The sequence below is a fragment of the Anoplopoma fimbria genome, chromosome 10, assembly GCF_027596085.1.
Source record: "Anoplopoma fimbria isolate UVic2021 breed Golden Eagle Sablefish chromosome 10, Afim_UVic_2022, whole genome shotgun sequence".
Lineage (NCBI taxonomy): Eukaryota > Metazoa > Chordata > Actinopteri > Perciformes > Anoplopomatidae > Anoplopoma > Anoplopoma fimbria.
The window spans coordinates 1,715,349-1,737,878 of NC_072458.1; the positions used below are offsets into that span (position 1 = coordinate 1,715,349).

At 41.4% G+C, this 22,530-nt stretch overlaps 1 protein-coding gene across 1 annotated transcript; it reads right to left on the reverse strand.

Moving 5' to 3' along the window:
- Positions 1-229: 229 nt before the first annotated feature.
- On the reverse strand, positions 230-21,565 carry tax1bp1a (Tax1 (human T-cell leukemia virus type I) binding protein 1a). The gene is given in 18 exon segments (XM_054606155.1): positions 230-1,745; positions 2,782-2,864; positions 3,691-3,730; positions 3,732-3,897; positions 4,014-4,200; positions 5,595-5,681; positions 8,477-9,003; positions 9,382-9,454; positions 9,582-9,773; positions 9,867-10,118; positions 10,206-10,391; positions 10,471-10,561; positions 11,092-11,240; positions 14,416-14,571; positions 15,002-15,192; positions 15,835-15,937; positions 19,417-19,631; positions 21,460-21,565. Coding segments are annotated over 17 exon segments (2,880 nt in total). The 5' UTR covers positions 19,606-19,631; positions 21,460-21,565; the 3' UTR covers positions 230-1,537.
- Positions 21,566-22,530: the final 965 nt, after the last annotated feature.

Consider the following 22,530-nt stretch of genomic DNA (forward strand, 5'->3'; position numbering starts at 1 on the left):
CTTCTGAGCAGAGTGACTTGTAAATGATGTCAAATTGTCTTTCTATATAGAGGAGAAGCTGCTTAAATGTAAACAGGAAATGACTGAAAAAAAAAGGTAAAAATTAAAGTGTAAAGCTCTGTAGCTCGGACTGATCGTCGTGTCATTTTTTTAAAAAATGTTTTACCTTTTCAACCCAAATAGAAGAAAAACATTTCTGTTGAATGCATTAAGACAAGCTTACTTTATTCATAAAGATCTTTGCAGTACACACTTAAACCACCTTCCTGACATTCTCTCATGAAAAGGGCTGGACACATGACATACACACACATTTGCCTTGTGATTACTGGGCATGTGCAATTTTTAAAGCCTGAATACAACACTGTCAGGGGTTCACTTTGTAAATAGACAAGCGGTGATGTGGAGACACACATATAAATGACACTCACTCATGATTTGGACCTGCACACAAAGCGATGGATTTTTCTTCACAGTTCTAACTTTAAAACGTGGAAGTACATAACAAAAGTGTCCATAACTTAGTGTCCTGCAGTCCATTTGCATTAAACGTGACGGTATCTCCAATGAAACAAAGAGGCCAGCCTAGTTTTTGTTTTTTTAACTAACTGACCAAAGTTAAACATCGTCGTTCGTCGTTCTTTCCTCACTAAAACATGAACAATGAGGGGAGGCAGAGTCACGACAGTAATTCACAGGTCTCTCCACAACTTATACTTATTTTCATATGTACAGTACATTCAGAATAAAGCCTTATTTAGTGCAGATACATGAAAACGTAGTGCTGTTTTTTGTTGAAACCATCTGACGTCTTTTTTGGGAGAAATCAAAGATCACATCTCATTCAAGTCAAAAAAAAAAAAAATCTCCACTCCTTAATTAAAAACACACACTCTGATGACATCACATATTCAGATCCCATTCTGCATTTACACCTAAAAATACAAACATTTTCTTATACCTCCTGTGTTTGCAAGCTAAGAAACGTGGACAATTAAAATATGAAGATGTCTCGGCTGCTTTATCACATGAGAATCTTACTTTATAAATAATATTCAGAATAGGGAAAGAACAGGGAAATCGACGTACTAAAATGCTCTTTCTTCAAAGACCTGGTTCAAGCTCCTGCTACAATTCACTCTTTCAGCATTATCAGCCGTCATTTTGTAGTTTTGAACACAGAATAAATGCATGCACTACCAATGGTGCTTTAGTCCCTTGAAGCAGAAAGATGAGCATAAAAATGATACAAAAGTAAAGGACCGTGGCCCCTTTGTCGCAAGTGTTAATGATCCTGTTACCCATGGTGCATTAAGGTGAAAGCAACCCTACTTAATAAAACACCTTGGTGGAGCAGCCGCCACGGGACAAACTCTGTTTCCTGGACTACATTCTTTCTAACCTTTGTTAAAGATTGCAAAAAAGTGCTAATGATTGTATATTAACAAGACACCTTGACCCAATCAAAATGAACTAAATAGCTGACGACACACATTTACCCAGTCAGAATTCCTTGTTTTCCCCCTTCACACCCCCTTCATTCAATCTGCTCGAAGTTGAGCACGTGGCCGTCAAAGTGCGTGAGGACGTGCCTCTCGAAGAGCTGCTGCTGACAGTTGAGGGGGAACTGCTCGGAGCAGACGGGGCAGACCTTCCAGTGGCTTTCCACGTGCTGCTCGAAGCTGCGCTGCTCAAAGTGGGGGGGGAAGATCACCTCGCACAACGGGCAGCGCTTGTGAACACTACTGGAGAGAGAAAAGGAGAGGGTGGTGGAGAGCCGGTGAGATGTGTTGAGTTTAATTCAGCTCACATAGTGTACAAAATATTAAAAGTTCACTATGATTTCTTAAATCATCCTTTAATAAGAAATTCTACAAGGACAGTTTCAGCTCTCACTCCTAAAGCTCATTTTTGAAAGAGCTAGCTAGATTACATGTTGAATATGTCTATGTATATGTACTGTATGTTATATATAGTGTGCATGTGGATTTTATTTCATACTTAACAGACAAATATTATAATAAGGTTGGGAAAAAAATGAACAAATTAATGTATTTTGGTAGGATCTGTGGGGATGAAATATCAACCCTCAGGGTACAAATGACAACAGAAGCGCAATGCAGTCACTTGAGTTAAAAAAAATATTGACCCTGCTTTTCTGAATTAATTATCTCAGTAATTCTGAGAAAAGTTTTTTTTTTGGTCAACAAGGACTTAGCAGTTGTTCAGACATTAAGCCCTTTTCTGATCTGCTGTACATTGTGATGTTTCTCCAGGATCAGTTTAAACGATATTGCATCCTTTATGTTTATAAGATCAGTCGTCTGGAATGCATTTCTTCATGGTGACTCAAACGAAAATCTGGCAAATGTGCCTTGGTTGCACTCACGCATTCATGGGTTTCATGGGTTTATTGTTTGTTGAAAAATCCAGATCTTAAGTACATGAGAGCTTCTTACATGACATTGAGGTATAGCATCTCTTTAATTCAGAAAAGCAGTGCAGATTCTTCTTCCATGTAAATATTTCTGAGAATTATTGACATAATAATCTTGTTAACTTAGAAAAACAGAGCAATCGTTTTTTTTTTCCTAAAGTGAATGCAATACGCCTTCTATACATGACCATGAAAGCAGCCACTCGTTTGGCTCAACATTATATAAGTATCGGCTGCCTCACTTGGAAAAGAAAACCCTCCCTAACCTCTCTTTTCTATCTCTTTGAATCAATGTCTATTTATTGATACAAAAGTATTTTTTTGTGTGTGGGTAGGCACACTACCTGGAGTCAAAGCAGAAGCTGCCCCTGGCTTCTCTACGTCTACTGGACTGATGATCACAGGACGGCTGAGCCCCATCAGCAGCCTATGAAACACAAACGCACACAAAAGGATGGAGAGTAATGGCCATCTCTTTGCTAGCAGAGCTGTATGCACACAAAAACGCAACCAAAACAAGGAGTACATGGATTGAGAGGGCTGTCTAGTAAATTAACCACCAACAATATTAGCTTTAATGTTTTATTTTTGGAGCAACCCGGAGTAAACCTTCCTCACTTGCCTCTTTTCAATTTGCTCCCAAACAACAAAAAGATATCATCTGACAGACACAAACTAATCTCGGGTCTGTCCCTTTTTAGAAAAAATCTCCCCTAATTACTCTCCAAGCCCTTGTTATCTCCGTCTCTCTGGAGCTCTGAGGGAGTGACGTTAATTAGAGCTCTATGCAAATTAGTTCATAGCTTTTGTCTTTTAAGGGCAAGCTCCTATTCCCTTCAGTCACTGAGGAGGAGGAGCACTCCAGAGACGGAGAGAGAGGGATTTACCGTGACAGCAATTCTTTGGATGCCGAAAAACATGACGTGAGGGTAAGAAGGAAGAGGCTGGGGCTTAGTTTGTCATGCATTTAAGTTGCTTTTAAATTTGGGTGAAGTACTATAAAAGAATATCGGACATACAGCTGTATTGACATGGACATGATGCTGTGATCAATTATGGTACTATAACTTATAAACAAACTGTTTCTATTATGAATTCTATCTCTGAGGAGAGCAGGCAAAAAACTACAATATATGCACAATCTGATGCATGTAAAACCTCGACTGATAAAGATTAATTCCAGTTGGTTGGCTTGTTAGTGACATCATATCAGCATTAGGCTCCATCCTGTCTTTGTGTTTGTATGCACTTACATTTCGTGGCTCCTCCGGCGGATGCTCCAGGCTCTCGGGGGCTCGTGCTGCGGGAGGGCTGGATGCACACCACCTCTCGGTCCCATTCTGGCGCCCCGGGGCCCGGACTCGGTGGTGTGATTGGGGGTGCACAGGGATTGGCGCAGGGTGGGGCCTCGGGTGGAGGACGGGACATTTGGTCAGGAGAAAGAGCGACATCCACCCGGTCTAGAAAGAAAAAAACAGTAAAACATGGAGGTGTTGTGATCAAATAACAGCAAAATAAAACTAATGGAGTAAAAAAATCGACATGAAAGGGTCTATCAAAGTCGACTTCCTCCCACCTCGTGGGTTGTCAGTGGAGTAGGGGTTGCCGTACTGCAGCTCAGCAGGCCTGTGTGGGACCAGTGGTGGAGGAGAGGGGTCCTGAGGGTATGGAAGGGGGTAGCGCAGCACCATCGGCTGCCTGATCTCAGCACCCTGAGCTCCAGCCTCCTGCTCTCTCTGCCTGGACACGAAGCGCTGCAGCTCCTGAGTGGGAGACGGAGACAAAATCCAGTGTCACAGTATCTCACGGGTATAAACTACAAATTGTCGGCACGTCTTTTAAACTAATATTTCCTGTTACTCAGTAGTCTAAGCTGTCCAGTTAAGCAATCAAAACAAATAGGAAGCAAAAGTACCAAAGATGCCGAAGCATAAATAGGTCATACAGTTTTGTAGTTTGTACAAATGACATATTTCCTCTTTACATTTTCATACTGTACATATGTTTTTATATCATTTTATCTATACCTGTATGATGTCTATCTATAGTTGTATGTTTTCCTTTCACAGTTGATCCTCTTACAGATCAGTGTTGCTGCTGAATGTGTAAAACTATCTGTTTGAAGAGAGAGGGGACTGGTGAGAATATCTGCGAAGAAAGAAATTCAGTGAGTGTTTCCAGAGCACATTCTGACTGTCGGATCTCCACACGGGGAGTAATCTTTTCAGCTCAGAGTTAAGTTTCCCTTTACATTGTTTCTGCCCTTTGTGATTATATCTGAAGCAAGAGCATTAGTATCCTACTCATTACTGTAATGGGTGTCAGACTCTGGCTCCCTCTGCTCTGGCTTTGCCGATGGAGGCTCTCTCCCTCTCCCAGCTTTTTCTTCCCTCCTTCCTCTCGCTATATTCCCCCCTTGACCTCCTCTCTTGATGACTTCATTAGTGCGCAGCTATCAGGTTTAACATTTAAACCAGGGTTGGGAAGGTGAAACAGACACGTCGCGTGGCATTTGCACTGTCTAATGGCGCTGTACCAATGGGCGAGAGGAGCAAGTATAGATGTATTAATTAGAGGGTTGGTGGGGAGTGTGGAGAAGGGAAGGAGAAGCTACAGGAATGAGTTCAGACACTGCATCCAGGTAATACGGCTATATTCCTATAAACAGATACACGCATGCATATGAATGCAGAATCTAGAAACAGGACAAGATTCTGGTATCGGAATCGTCCATTGTAGTCTGAATAGTCCTTAGGTTGAATTGAATTGACCGCATTGACTGAAATGCAATCTCTTACTGTTGTTTGGACCTTAAAACACGTAAAAAAAGTAACAATGAAGTTGCTAATCGGACTTTAAACAATGATCGGGTAAAGAAAGAGGATGTCTAGGCCTGGATATCTGTTATACAGCAAAAGCTTCACGCAACTGAGTGAATCAAATCGGTTGGCTACTGAGCGTAGACAGTAGAAAGGGATGACAGCATGAGGCGATAGACGCTGCCGCTTCCTGTCTGCAGACTGTGTCGGAGACTCCCTGATTTGATCAAAGTAGCACCCCACACCTTGATCCATATTTGAATCCACTTACAGCAGTGAGTCAGCTTTTTTCTGCCATGAACACTATTTAAAACCAAGTACCCTTCCAGGTACTGTACCTCTTGTAGTTGCTCCTTGTCTCTGAGGGCCTCGGCGAGGTTGCGCTTCAGTTCTGTCACCTCGCTGGCTCTCTCTGCCATGTGCACCTACAGATAAGGAGACAAAACATAGTAAGGTCAGAGTTCATAACAAATAACATTTTGAATTGACATTTTATAGAAATACTCAAAGATGATAAATTAATAATTAACACAGGGACACCAGATAAATGTTAAAAAATATATTTTTCATTTCACTGTATCTTTAAGGCGCCAACATTTGTTTATCATTCCCCATCTTTCCCACCTGTCAACTATAATAAAAGCATAAAATGCCACCATAACAAAGTTAAAACTGTCTGATTAGCAAAAATGAAAGAAGATCATGACATAAGAGGACATCAGCTCATGCTGTTTTGCAAGCACGACACAAAAAGGTACAAAGGCAATTCTTGTTTATCCGTACTGCTCCAAATAGTAGACAGGTCAGGAATAGTTTAAAAAAAACAAAACTAAAGCTGCAACTAACAATAAAATAATCTTACGATTATTTTATAGAATAATTGATTAATAGAGCCCTGGGCTGCATCTTCAAATGTCTTTCCGTCCAATAGTCCAAAACCCAAAGATAATACATTTAATATGACATAAGACAGAGACGTGCTGCATATATTTACAAATGAAAAGCTGGAACGAGAGAAAGTTTGTCCTTTAGGCTTGAATAATATTTAAACACGACTAGTCAAATATCAGAATAGTTGTTAGTTAATCATCTTTACCTTCACTGAAAATAACAATCCAGCACAAACGGTGACATATTCTCCCATCTTAACTTTAATGGCCCCTGATACGATCCCTTTATTTCCACTCCATTTGTTTTAACTGACGAAGGAGGTGAATATCAGGAGGCATACACGCAGGCAAAGCAAGTGAACAAAAATATTTGATCAGTTGAGTTTTATTTAACCTGGAGCGGCGTCAAATGTGTGGTGCTTACTGTAAAAACAACAACACACACACACACACACACACACACACACACACACACACACACACACACACACACACACACACACACACACACACACACACACACAGCTAAAGCCACACAGAAACACGGTCTGTGTGCGGGGCAGTCTGCAGCACAGGACTGACCCTGTGGGATAGTTTACATGACTAGTTGCCGGGCTCTTCTCTCATTTCATCCCATCACAATTTTTTTTCTTCCAAATCCCCCTCCTCTCCCGCAGTTTCTCTTTCTGCTCCGTGTCCATCTATCCTACTTCTTTTTTTTTTCTTTTTCTCTTTCATCTCCTTTTTGTCTTCTCCCCCCCTCTTTCATAAATTTACTGCGCAGCATCAGAGGGTTAAGTTCAGGTGAAGGGATTCTGCAGCCGTGTATTTCTGTGCCTCACCCCCTCCCTGCCTCCCCTCCCTCCTCTGTCTATTCCCCCCCCCACCCACCCCCACCCCTTTCGGCCCATCCTCTGGGTGGCTGATGTAAACAGCCGTAAAGCATGGCGCTCTGCGGCTGCCTCTCTTGTCAGTCTCCGGGGCCATTAAGAGCGGCTGCAAGGCCCCGGAGCACTCGCCTCAGACGGGAGACTCTATCAAAGACAGGGGAGAGCCTTATTTACAGCGCCGATAAACACACACTCACTCAAGGAGATTAAATGCCAGTAGGTACTTTGGCAGACATTCGCACGCAAATGCAACAGGCCCACATCGACGCAACAAGCTCAAGCACTCGTATTGAGTCACACACACACACACACACACACACACACACACACACACACACACACACACACACACACACACACACACACACACACACACACACACACACACACACACACACACACACACACACACACACACACACACATACCACACACATACCACACACATTGGCTCATGTGTGGCATGGAATTACCCGGTTACTCTGGTTAATGCCTGCTGCTGTAAACTGTTATGAACATTTGCTACTCTGTGACCAAGTGTAATTGTTGCTATTCAGAAGCTATCACACAAGCTCTCACTGTTAAAATAACAGTTTTCCAACAACAACTGGTTCATCACATCCCAGTGCACCTGGCCATTAAACGACCAATAGCGCTCTTCTTGAGTCAGCAATGCTAAGACACTTTAAAACGATTTGTCTCATAGTTGTTCTGCCTCATTGGAATATTTACACAGTGCTGTAACAATTACCTTATTAATTAAACTGAAAATGATTCAATATTGATAAATAATTGTTTAGGTAATTGAGCAAAAAAAAAAAGAAAAAGTTTACATTTTCTCGTTTCAACTATTTAAATGTGAGAATTTCTGCATTTCTGTTTTATGTTATTGTTAATTTATTATCTTTGATGTTTGCAGTTATATGGACATAATAGCCTACTTGAAGATGTGCCCTTGGGCTCTGGGAATTTATGAGCAGCATTTATTACTATTTCGGGAGATTTTATGGACTAAGTCTAAATAAAATAACTGTAAGATAATCAGTAATGATAATAAAACAAAGTCCACATTTTGCAGAAAAGGAATTCACACTACAAACACTGTATTCATAGCGATACTGTTGTTTTTGTTTAGACAACAATGTATGTAAATTAGGTGAGAGTAAACTTTATAATATCAAAACTAAATGGACTGGGAAATGTAATTTTAAAAAGGGGAGGATAAGGTTTACAGAACCCTCTGGTGTAATAAAAAATGGAGCAATGAGGATAGTGATGAATAGAAAAGGTTTGTCCATCTACACTGGAGCATGCTTGTTGTTTTTACTTATATTTACAAATGAAATGTTTAGTGCACATTGGTGGTACTTTAGGGCTTGTACACAACCTCTGATTATTTGAAGGTTACTAATATTGTGTACATGTTTGTGTGTGTCTTACTCTGAATCGTTCCTCCTCGTTGGCCAGCCGTTGTTTGAGCGTCTCATTGATCGCACACTGCTGCCTCCACTTCTCCTCCATCATCGCCAGCTCCTCCTCCACCGAGCGTGTCTGTGCCTGCTCTGCCTCACCCATGCTCCTCCCCTCCTCCTCCAGCAGCGCCTGGTGCTCCGCAACATCCCTTGCCTCCTCGGCCTTCCCTCCTATGTCCGCCTCGCCGTTCTCTTTGGCGCTCTGCCTCTCGTTCTCCACCTCCACCCAGCTCGTCATCCTCAGGCTCGTCTCCGGCAGACTGTCCTTCTTCTCCTCTTTTTCTTTCTCCCCGTCCTCCCCATCCTCCCCGTCCTCCCCTTGGTTGGCTTCTACCTCAGCCTCCAGCTCGGCCCTCTCCTTTTGCATCTCGTCTCTCTGCCTTTCTTCCCTCTCAATGCTGATGTTTGCATCAGTATGAGTGGATTCCCTGTTTCTGGGTTCCGGTGTGATTGTCATCTCAGCGGCTTCTTGTAGGACTGCAGCAGCTATGTTTCCTGTGAGAACACACAAGTCGGAGTAGAACAAATATGATACATAGTCAGCAGGACAATTTTTAATTCAAGTATTAACACTTGAATAGAAGTTCTAATTATGGATATTTCAATACAATCACTTTTTATTTTTACAGGGGAAAAACAAATTATTAACATTTTTGGTGAAATTACTCTCCAACACGCAGGCTCATCTCTTTATTTACTTCATACATTTCCAAGAGAGATTTTTGAAAATGTCCCGGGAATCTGCACCAACTTGTTGTTTTTTTAGTTTGCAGTTTACTTTATATATATATATAAAAATATATATATATATATATATATATATATATATATATATATATATATATATACTTTTGCACTTGAAGGTGTGAGTACCTGCTGTCGGTGACTCTGGACTAGGGGTCAGTGGTTCCTGTGTTGTCTCAGTGGATGCATTTCTCTTTGGCTCCTACAAAAAAAGCACACACAACAACAAAAAACAATGTATAAACAAAATATTATTGCTACTGCTTTAGACATAAACGGACCTTGGTGTAATATTTATATTCATATGAGTTTTACTGTACAGTACTCACTCCCTGTGACTCCGTTGTGTTCAGTTTGGCCACCTGCCTTCGGAGGCGCTGACACTCCCGGTACTTCTCCTTGTAGTGCTCGGCGGCCATGTGAAGACGCAGCTTCAGCTCCTCCACCTCTCTCTGCAGTTCCGCCTCTGCCTCTGACACCACCATCATGCTGGGTGTCATCTCCCCACTGGTCCCAACACCCTGGGAGAAAAAAAAACACTTTTTTTATGGTCTGCTTGATAATTCCCTTCGTCCTTTCCTATCATCAATGCATAGAAAGTGAAAGCCACTGACCACTTCCTTCTGTGCAGTGCTCCTCATGCGGTCCAGCTGGCTCTCCATGCGTTGGCACTCGGCCTGAGCATCAGCTAGACTGGCACGGAGCTTGTCGGCTTCCAAGCGGGCGCGGTACAGCTCGGTCATCGTGTGGTCACGGGCGCTGGCCGAGTCGCGTAGCTCCGCGGCCAACAGGGAGGCCTGTTGCCGGGACGCCTGAAGCTGCTCCTCCACCTGACGCAGCTGCTCACGCAAACGGGCCAGATCTGCCTAAAGACACGTAGACGGACCACGTATATGTAAAGATTAACCCATTTTACCATTTAGACGCACACACACAGGTACAACCGCTGCTACCTTGTCAGCCTTGTGTGCCAGCAGCTCTTTCTCCAAACTGTCCCGCTGGGCCACGCAGAGCCGGAGCCTGTCCAGCTCCTCCTGGAACTGAGCAATGGTCACCTCCCGGTTCAGCTCCACCGCCTTCAGCATCTGCAGCTCTGCGCTCAGCTTAGTGTTCTCCAGCTCGGTGCCGCGCAGGTGGGCCTGCACAAAGGTCAGAATAAAGACTCAAACAAGGCTCTGTTAGTCCAAATGCACCTTTTCATTCAGAGCTTTCTCCCACCTTGTAAAGGTCTCGCTCATCCTTCTCGTTCTTCAGCTGGCTCTCCAGAATGTCTCTCTCTGCTGTCAGCTTCTTCAGGCGGTCACGCAGACTGTGAAATCAAATCAACACTTTGTGTTCAGCCATAATCCTTAAAGCAATAAACTCATAATGCAACTGCAAAGTTATAATAAAGTGGACTACTTCAGAAGAACTTTCTAAAAGGTACTATGTGTGTAAATATGTTCTCAAATCATCAACCACAACCCACAGGAAGTCGGTCAAATCTTTTTTTGCATGGTGACCTCCCATTCATCATCTAAGGGGATTGAGAAATAATGAGGAGGAACAAAGCATTTAATACATTGCACTACAATATCAATGGAATGAATAACACCGTTGTTAACTTATGTTTAAATTTTTCTTTGACAGGCAGGTGTGGATTCAATCTGATCATTATTTTTAAGGCCATGGTTTGTGCTTTGCATTATTTTGTCCACGCAATGTAGACAAGTGGAATGATGAAGATATTGTGGAAGCAAGAGGCTGGCAAGAAATCCTCCACAGAGTTATTTACACGGTCCTCAAAGAAACTGCTGCGTTTGGATGATTGATGGTAATGCGTTGGCATTCTCCACTCACCAGTCGAGCTCCGTCTCCTTCTGCAGGCCTCTCTGGGTGACTCCGAGCAGGTCCTCCTCCAGCTGGCGGACCCGGTCCGTGGCCTCTGACAGCCTCCTCCTCACATCCTCCCTCTCTTCTGACAGGCCCTGTGACGAGCGCAGCAGTTCCTGCGGGACAGAGAGGCAGCTGTGGATCACAGTGACAGGCGCTACAGCCAATCAGAGCGGCTGATCCAGCAGGCGGAACTCGGCAGAGGAGGATGAATGCTGAACAAAGACAGGAACTTGTGCAATACTTATGAGTATTCACAGATGGTGATATTTCATGAGACATACTACATACATTTATAGTATGTTGCATATGCCATATGTTTGTTTTTTATGTTTTTATGCACATCGTATTTATCATTTGTATGTACACTCGGTTGCCCAATTCACCTTCTTAGGTACATCCATATAAAACTAAAGCAGTCTCCTCCTTTAAAAATCCGGCCCTAATGAAGGTTATAATGTTTGGTCTTTATAAAATGCTTTTCGCTTTAGTATAGTATGGTTTGCTAAATATATTTGACAAATATTTACAAAAATGCATGTATATGGTCAAAGGTATTGTAATGGGTATATTCATTTTTAAATGTTGATTTGATTTTGATTTTTTATTTCATTTAAATTCAAATTTTTCTGTGCCTTACCTCTATGGCCTGTTCCTAGTGCAGCTGTGCCATGTGAATTTGCCCTCCAGCCATCCGTACATTTGCACCTTATCTCAAATCTACAGTTACAAATGATGACTGACGTGAGCGCTTTGATGGACTCACACACACACACACACACACACACACACACACACACACACACACACACACACACTCAGTGTCTGAAGTTATTGATCAACAGTTTCATGTAGTGAAAGCATGCAGAACCAACCTGTCTAGTATCAGTGAATTCCTTAAAACTGTGGTGTGACTGCAGGGGAAATGCCTTGTTTGAACTTGCTGCTAATCAGCAGTGAAGGATGCTAAATCAGCCATAGCTAATATTGGATGTGACAGAACAACATTCCTCTGAACACACCTTCCTTTCTATATGTCGTGTGCACACCCATGTGCACACCACACACACACACACACACACACACACACACACACACACACACACACACACACACACACACACACACACACACACACACACACACACACACACACACAAGGTTACACACACAAGGTTACAGAAAGACGAACACAAAGCTGCACTGTAATGGACATATGGAGACAGACGGATAGAACAGAGTGCAGCCATCTATCCACACCTGCACACAGCAATGCACACTCAGGCCTGTCCCCCTCTGGGCATGGCTGTGCCGAGATTACTGTATGATTTTTATGGCTGGCGTTTGGGAAGCACTTTAGCAGTGCATAAAGACCTTATAAAAAGTGTTCTCGTAAAATTAGCAGCCACAAAATATGTACTTATGTTTTCATGTTAAACTAAGGATATTTTCATCTGCGTGGCATGAGCTAACTCACCTACTGTAAACGTACTGTAAAAGAGACGCACACCTTACACAAGTCGTATATCTACAGATGGACATGCCTGGTGAATGAAAAAAAGCTGCACGGTAATAACAGTGTGTGTGTGTGTGTGTGTGTGTGTGTGTGTGTGTGTGTGTGTGTGTGTGTGTGTGTGTGTGTGTGTGTGTGTATTTCTAATGTTTTTTTATGGCGATTTTGTCCTCCGTAAGAAGAGCAGCGGACTTACTCAAAGCAGCCTGCTCTAACTCTGAGCCTAGCCCGGGAGCTGCACTAGGGGGCGATAAGAGACTAGAGTCAGACTCACAAACCTCTTGGCAAGTTTCAGTGTTTCACCTCTCCCTCCTTCTTCCACCCCCCTCTCTGCTTTCTCTTGAGTTGACTGGTTTTAAGTGCATGTGTGCCAAGATACTGCTTATCAAATTGAGCAACTCGTAAAATAGAAAAATCTGAAATCTGACTCATCCTGGTGAGAGACTGAATGGGGAGGGCATAGAGTGAAAAGTATATGACATCGAGGTAGAAGTAAAAAATATATATATATTTGTTGAATTCTGATCAATGTTCTCATATGTATTTCACTCTACCTTGCTTCAGCAAAATAAAAATAATAATAATAATAATATTTTAATGCCAACAGAATGAAATGAAAACATAAAAAATTGTGAGAAAGACAGTCAGGGACAGACAGACAGAAAGACAGATGGGGAGAAAATAGACAGTGAGAAAGCAGTGGCCACTGGATCGCGTGACTGAGTGGTGTTTGTCCCTGAGGCTGGGCAGGGCTCTTTTTTCAGGCAGGCGGTTTTGCGGACTACCCTCCTCTCATTCCACACACAGACTAAAAGGGTTTGCAAGCGGGTGGCATAATGAGTGTGTTTGTGTGTGTTTGTGTGTGTGTGTGTGTGTGTGTGTGTCTGCATGCACTCGTGTGAATGCACATTAGAGGGGCCCTGTGGTGTGGAACCTGAATGTGAGTGTGAGAGTGAAGGGGGGCAGTCTGTGTATGCGCATGAGCGTGTGTGTGTGTGTTTGTGTGTTTGACGTCATGTTTGTTCACTCTGTGGTCGCGATGGCATCGTCCCTGACGCCAGATGCCCAAGAAAACGGCGTCCCAATTCCGTTCTGGCCCGCTGAGTCAGGTCGTTAAAGAGGGAGAGAAAGATTGGCGTGCACATACACACATATGCACCACACACACACACACACACACACACGCTGGCGCTCTTTGTGTGTCTCTCAAACATGGACACAGATTATTCATAAATTCGGGTCTTTGATGTTTTCAGACCTGTGATCACTGGATAAGAACTGGCTCCACACACTGGTATGCAAATAGGGACCGTCTGTCTACGTACACACTAACAGACAAACACACATGTGCAAACACATTGAAACTCTCAATGTTGTTGTTCGAGACACTTTTGTGGTTTATATATCTATCATAATAATGTTGTTGTTTTCTGACTCATGAATTCATAACAATTCAATTTTTGGAGCGACCATTTTTGTATCTATTAAAGTTGACAAGATGATGATGATGATGATGATTGATGGTAATTGAATCTTGTTGGAAAGAGAAGAAAAAATATCTAAAATTAGGTTTCTGCGACTGTGGCATTGTGATTTGGACAGTTTCACATGTGAGATGTGTAAAAGACACAATCCACCACAGTTGTTAATCTCAATGTTGAACAAATATGTTTTGATTAGTAATAACAAACCTCTACTTAATTACATAAATGTATCCACAAACTATATATCTGTTATATCTACCCTAATGTGCGTCGTATGCCATCACTCTTTCTAACCTGGTTGTGTGTCCGCAGCAGGCAGCACGTCTCCCTCTCCTGTTCCCTCTCCCTGGCCAGTCGTTTCTGCTCCTCCTGCAGCTGCTGTTTCTCCTCCTGGAGGAGGCGCATGGCCTTCAGTAGCTCCCTGCGCTCCTGCTGCGCCTCTTCCACGTGCTGCCAGGCAAGAGGGAAGTTAAGTGTAAAGAGAGAGAATATGAGGATGGTACCTGATTCTTGAACATTTTGGTGTTCAAGTCACTTCGTCTTGTCTTTTTTAATGTCCCTGTCTTTGGGACAGTTAGAGTCATTTTGAAAACACTAGAAAAATGTTGTAAGATGCATAATTGTCAGAGTTTCGTATAGAATAAAATGTGTGTTGTGTGATATAATGTGCAACGGATCTATGGCTGTCTAGAAGGACAATAAAAAAAATGTTTATTAATGCCAAAAGGAGGATTCCCTCTCCTCAGTGAGGTCAGATGTCACAGCCAGGTACAGAACAGAACCTCTGGATCTGGTAGGGAACTATTATCTTCCTGTAGGGGGCCAAGAGCCTGAAAGATGGGAATTTGAAGATTAAACGTCTTCATCTCATGTAGCGTACCTCTAGAAGGCCAGTCTTGGTGGTGACGACCAGTATGTCTGAGTTGCTGTCGTCCTCGGTAACAGTCAGAAGCTCGTCTGTGGGTGTGGCCGACCTGAACTGGAAGGGCGTACTGGCTCCTCTGATGTCACCAACATGCGTGACATAGCAAAACTGGTAGAATTCTCCATCAGATTTAGGAACATAATAACCTGCAAAGAGATAAGAGTGTGTTTTTCATTTACTTTCATATTAATTTAATCAGGTAGTATTTGAAGTATGGCCAAAACATTTCTACAATATCTACAACTGTTGTGCTCCAAACTAAAGACCAGATACTACACTGCACAAAAACAAGCGAGCACCTTTCACACAGCATGGCGGCAGGTACATTTATCAAAAAACATTCAATATTTCCATAGGTGACACATCATTTATATATGCTTATATTTCATGCAGCCCTTTGCTACACTGAGAGAGCTCACTGTTGTGCATCAGTGACATGTTAGGCTTGCTTCTCAGGGATGGAGGAGTAAGTGCAGAACATCCGGCAGCCAACCGGTTTTACTGACTACTGACACACCACAGCACACTCTCATATTTTCACTGTGTAATATCTGACCGTTCCAGGCCCAGTAAAACCAGTTTGCAGGCCCTCAACCTGTGTGTGTGTGTGTGTGTGTGTGTGTATGTGTGTGGTTTGAGTGGTGCTCAGGTCCCAGGCCGCCGTTTGCGGTTGTGTTCCCATATTAAATAAAAGTGCTGGTTTTTATACATGCCGTAAAATGGAGGAGTTACTCTGGAATATCCTAGGTCTGTATAGTGGTTTACATAGTGTGTGCGAGTGTGTGTACCTTGAAACACCACAGTCCTGTGCACAGTACTTCCTGGTTCGTAGTTTTCAGGCATAGGAGACCAAAGGAAGGTGTAGTAATCTCTGGCTGTGCTCCAACCCACCTAAGGATGTAAAGAGCAACCAAAATGTTGATCCACAACAAACAAAAAAAGTGCCGGACTTGACAATGTAAATTTGTACTATGTTGCGAAAAATTACAAATTTCACATATTTCTCATTAACTAGTAATAGCCAGATTACCCTTTATCATTTTTTTATCATTACATTTTCACAGCGAATGGAGAACGTTGCGTTTACAGACAATGTTCAAGGCAAGAATGGAAACATTTAAAACCGTGCCCCCTCACTCTTCCACAGACCTCCTCCTCCTCCTCCTCTCCTCTCCTTCCCTTCAGTTCCTTCCCCTTTTGGGCTCACAAAAAAGAGGGGAAGGCAAGGTGTGAGAATGGGGTGGGAAGGCAAGGGTGGGTGTATGTAGCTTTGCGTGCGTGTACACACATGCGCAGACTTGTGAAACGGCAGAGAACAACCAACGTGGAAATGAGAAGAGGGGGGGGTTAAAAAGAAAAGGTGAAAATTTTACAGAAAATGGCAAGGGAGATGTAATTCTATTGATTTCATGTGTTGTTAGGTGACAGATGATGAAAGAGAGTTGTGAACATCGTAACTCAGGTCCTGCGTCGTAAATCTGTCGCACACAAACCGCACACTCTCCCTGTCTGGGCTGCTCACACAGATACAGACACCTCGTTTCAATCCACATGTGCGATACATGTTTGTGGCATTACATAACTGAAATTTAGTCATGGACAACTCAACCACCTGTGGCTCTACCAGATGTTTATTTTTTACATTTTTTAAATGGAGAAATAGTAGGACAAGAGAAAGTTTCTCCTTGGGACAGCTGCCATTTAGCAATCATATAACATTACAGTTGGTTGACGACTTTATACTGGAAATTATAGGATGCACAGAACATTGGATGAATATTGAATATTTCTTTAACCATGTTCAAATAAAAAAAAAAATCTGCAGGTAAATGTTTATTTAAACAACAATCAATCAATTCATTTAAGTGAGAAAAATTAAATCCAGGTAAAAGTGAAAATAGGCCCAATACCTGACAAAGCATCGAGAACAATAAATCAACTGAGCTGCTCAAACATCTGTCAAAATTTCAGCTAAGATAATGCTGTTGAATAAAACATAATTGCAGGGTGTGCCTTATCAAACCATTACACACAGTACAATGCTATTCTAAACAAATAGTAATTGTCAGCGTGGAGAGTTGGGCCAAGAACATTCCTTTCACATCCAGCAGAATCTCAGTGAGAGGCCGGGGCCGCGATGGACACCTGCCAGGTTCGCTTGTGTGTTTGCTTAAGACATAACAGACATAAATAATTTTGCTAATTGCAGAGTGAAGTTGACTGACACTTTGCTCGGTATGGTGACATTCCAACACAGGAGTGATGTTATAAAATAATCACAGGCAGAGCGACTATCAATCACTCAGCCAAGGTGTGAGGGAATAGCACGATGACACTTTAATTATACACTCACACAACGGGTTTCTCCCGGCAGACCCAACAAACATGCCACAACCGAAAACCTCCAAAGGGCATTTTAGATGTGTGTGCTTGTGTGTTTAATCCTAACAAAAACTTAACAGAGCTTTCACTGCAAAACAAATATATTTGAATCATGCTGGAAAACAAAAGAAGACATCCCTAGCTGGATTAGAATGTACACTGTTGATGTTTACTGTGTACACATTGCATGTGAGTACTGTGTGAGTGCACTACCATATAGGAGCAAGTTTGTTGTACTATGAACATTTTCAGCCACTAGGGGGTGTCTGTGCACACCTCAAATGAACAGCGACTGTCCGTGAGGTCTGAGTCATCCTCTTAGGAAGTCAGCTTTATTGCTCAGTCTCTTGCTCTGAAACAGGTAACGCCTACAGATGGGAAAGGTAAGAGAGAGAAAATGCCCTCTCCTTGAGTCATCACTGCACAAAGGTATTGCCTCTGGGAGGCAAAAAGACTGACATGACAGAATGTCATCAATGTTGATCGTTGGCACAGTGGGAAAGCCAAATCTAATCAATCATTTTAAATAATCCATCAACCTGTTGTTTTTTTAACATCAGAGTCCTGACAAAATTCAAGCCAAAACATGAGATTTATTAGCATTTGTTTGGTGGCACAATTAATCATCCGTTTGTAATCAAAGTGAATGATATAAAGAAATACTGTTCTCTTGATATATGCCCCGCTGACAAAAAGAGGGAATCAACATGGGTTGAATAGTTCATTAAAAAAATGATTTTTATATATATATATATATATATATATATATATATATATACAGTACCAGTCAAAAGTTTGGACACACCTTCTCATTCAACTACTTTGAAGAATCTAAAATATAAAACATATTCTGGTTTGTTGAGCATTTCTTTGTTTACCACATAATTCCATATGTGTTCCTTCATAGTTTGGATGTCTTCAATATTAATCTACAATGTAGAATAAAATAAAAATAAAAATAAAGAAAAACATTGAATGAGAAGGTGTGTCCAAACTTTTGACTGGTACTGTATCTATATAGATTTTTTTCTGGCAAAATCTTGGCAGTGTGTGTGTGTGTGTGTGTGTGTATATATATATATACACACACACACACACACACACACACACACACACACACACACACACACACACACACACACACACACACACACACACACACACGGCCAAGATTTTGCCAGAATTAAATAGATAGATCTATGAACACACAAAAAGACAGACATGTACGTCAAAAGGATTAAAGAAGCGTGGTCTGTAAGCACCATCAAACAGGTTTCATTAGCGCGGATTACATCAATTAAATTTTCCAATTGACTTTTTTTTTCCAAATAAACACAGCGTCTTTATTCTTTTTTAATTGAGCTGGTGGATTTGAAGTCAGTTCTTAAACAACAATAAAATGTTTGTCTTTTGACTTAACGACACATTAAGTTTCCTAGTTCACATTTCCTGTTAATTATGTGTGAGATTTGATGGCCTTGATAAAAGAGCGGAGGAGGAGGTCGGTTAGCAGGAAGCAGAAGAAAAGACGATGGAAAGACAGAGGGGAGCGAACAAGTGAAGTGGGGAAAAGAGGTCCTAATAAGAATCAGAGTGGTTCCTAAAGAGCACCAAATGTTTGCCCCCCAGCGAGACCGACTGCAACCAGCCCACCATGTACACTCTTCCTCTTTCTGCATGCAGAACAACCACACCAAAGCTTGTGGTGAGCTTTCAGGCATGTAGCGGAGAGATGAACCATTAGTGTCAAGGCGGATGTTATGTGTTAATACACCAGCTGCAAACCTATGGCCAATTAATAAAAGCGTAACACATAATCCATCTAACAAACACTTTGGTAATGGGCTGGGAATCGTTCCAATCTCGACACATCTTCTTTGTAACATATATGATTCTGATTAATTAAAGGCTGGCCCTTAATTGATTATGTTTGACGATGTCTTTGAAGCATGTTGAGAGACAGAGCCGCGGTGGTTTGTGTGACGCACCTTGAAGATGCCCACCCAGTCTTTGGGGTTGGGAGTGAGGTATGGGGTCAGGGTGTAGCAACACTCCAGGGGCGCCTGGGGCAGGAAACTCTTCCCCACGTTCTGGAAGATGACGTGGGCAAAGTTGGACGTTTCCATGACACTGACGCTGCTGCCCGGCGACGAGTCCACCATCTGGAACGATGACATTGTATCCTGTTGGTCACTTCATTTGTCTGTGAGACAAAAGAGCAGAGGACAGAGAAGTTGAGTATCAAAGTAGAGCCAAAGAAAGGTAAGAGGATTTCTTTCATTCAGACACATGCACAGCAAAAAGACAAATCAAGTAAAAATGTTGTCGAAAAGCAGGTTTCCATTGAGAAGATCTCTAGTATGAGTTCGCACACCATCTCAGAAAATACAGATAAAGTAAAAAACACACCAGCGGTTTAGCATGTGTGCACAGCATATACCAATTCTGGCTATTTGGGTATTTACAATATTCTTATCTAAAAACAAGACTGTGCTGTGCAGATTTTAAAAACCCTCTGAGGCGATTTTGTGATTTAGGGCGTTGATCTGACTTGAATTAAAATAAACACAGGCCCTCAGTCTTCCTCTTAAAGTGCAAAACCTGCAGCAAATCGTGTTACAATATTTCATGTAATGTATGACATTTACTACACAAAGAACACTTTTGTTTCATTACTTGCCTTCAGTGCTGCCACCCATGCAACGGGTGCAGTGTCCTAAAATGACACCAAGCCTGAGAAGAAGCGCTATCTTAGTCGTAAACATGAGGACATTCCTCAACCTATGAACTTTGTAAAGGGGAATAAAACAGATGAGTAAATGTTTGAATTTGCATTACAGTTTAACCTCTAATGGAGTATTTTTATAGTGTGGTATTGTACCTTTTCTTTCATTAGTTTACTTGTCAATTTAGTACTAATAGTGAGAAAGAACGACTCGGCCCTGAAAACAGTGGTATAGTCTGTCTTCTGTGGCTCTTGACACGCTTTGTCACGTCAAAGATGGTGATGCATGCTGAGTCAAAGCCTTGTGCTTTAGCAAGGCAGATTAAATTAGAGGACATATATTATCCAGGGCGTTTGAAGCCTGACACATATTATTCAAATTCAAGATACAGTACCAGACAAAAGTTTGGACACACTTTCTCATTCAACTACTTTGAAGAATCTAAAATATAAAACATATTCTGGTTTGTTGAGCATTTGTTTGTTTACCACATAATTCCATATGTGTTCCTTCATAGTTTGGATGTCTTCAATATTAATCTACAATGTAGAAAAAAATAAAAATAAAGAAAAACCATTGAATGAGAAGGTGTGTCCAAACTTTTGACTGGTACTGTATCTCTGCAGAATCAACTTTGATCACTTTTTATTTTAATGCTGTCTAATGCAGGTCCCTTAACTTTACAAAAATACAATACTGAATTAGATCACCCCTTCCTTTACCATACTGAATACCTCGCTAGTGTAGCAAAGGAGGTTTGAAGCCACAGATTAACCATCTAGCACCACACCACTGTGACTAATTACCTTCACCTCACAGCAAGGCACTTATAAATGAGCAAAACTGAGCACTTAGTGATGGTCACGAGGAGGAGGAGGAGGAGGAGGAGGAGCAGGTGAGAATGAGCAGCTGCTTGCAAGTGATGCAACCCCTTCATCAAGTCATCTTTTTACTGGATGAGAAAAACATGTAAAAACAACACACAGATCCTTGCCCTACATTCCCATTCAACCCAACTGAACCCAGATAAATGAATGTGAAAGTGACTTAGTCATAACAACAGACTCTCAGTGCAGCTAACAAAGCTAACATACCACAACAGACACATTGGCAACTGGCACATAGACGAATCAGCTTACTTACAATCTACGCCACATGCAATCAGCCACCTTAGTGAGTCAGGATGCATGCTATTCACGGTGGCTAAGAAGCTTAGCATTAGCTTGAGAAACAGGCCATGGTCAGCCAGCTCACACAACAGGCGGAAATAACAGGCGTTTGTTTAACTTGAAATAGAAAGAGTACCCTTTTGTTTTTATGTATGAATTCCACTTGCAAAACGGAGGAGGGGGGGGTTTCTCTGCCGGACAGGCCGATGTTATTCTGCCACTTCGTCCCCGTTGTTGACAAAGCTCTGACGATGATGCGTCTCTTCCTGGAGGAGCAGATGATGCTGCGCTTCCGGGATGCTGATGCTGAGGAGGAGGAGTGACGTCACCGAGAGTGGAGAGAACTCAAAGTATTTAATTCAATTATTTTCATTTATTCTCTGCTTTGCGTTCCTTCTGGCTTACAACAGTACAAATATTTTATAAATGTAAAAATGTGACAATTAGTTGAAAAGCAAGATATATATATCTTATATATATATATTATATATATATATATATATATATATATATATATATATACAACAGTACAAATATTTTATATGTAAAAATGTAACAATTTGTTGAAAAGCAAGATATATATATATATTATATATATTTAGTTGTATAGTATGTGTATTTATTGTCTTTAGTTGTAAGTATGTGTATTTATTGTCAGTATTTTATTGTCTGTGTAGTTGTATAGTATGTGTATTTATTGTCTGTGTAGTTGTATAGTATGTGTATTTATTGTCTGTGTAGTTGTATAGTATGTGTATTTATTGTCTGTGTAGTTGTATAGTATGTGTATTTATTGTCTGTGTAGTTGTATAGTATGTGTATTTATTGTCTGTGTCTGTGTAGTTGAGCTGCTGCAATTGTCTGAATTTCCCCATGGGTATATATATAATATATGAATATATGGGGATATATATATATATATATATATATATATATATATATATAATGCACAGCTGATGTTAAAAGTAATATATTTGACGTTTTTTTGGTCATTCAGAGTAAATACTGTACTCACAGATACGGCTAAAGTAGACCACGTGACACTAAAAACCTCTGCAATACAAATACACTGTGCAATACAATTATTATTATAATAATTTATTTCTGTCTGTATAGTACCAGTCAAAAGTTTGGACACACCTTCTCATTCAACTACTTTGAAGAATGTAACATATAAAACATATTCTGGTTTGTTGAGCATTTGTTT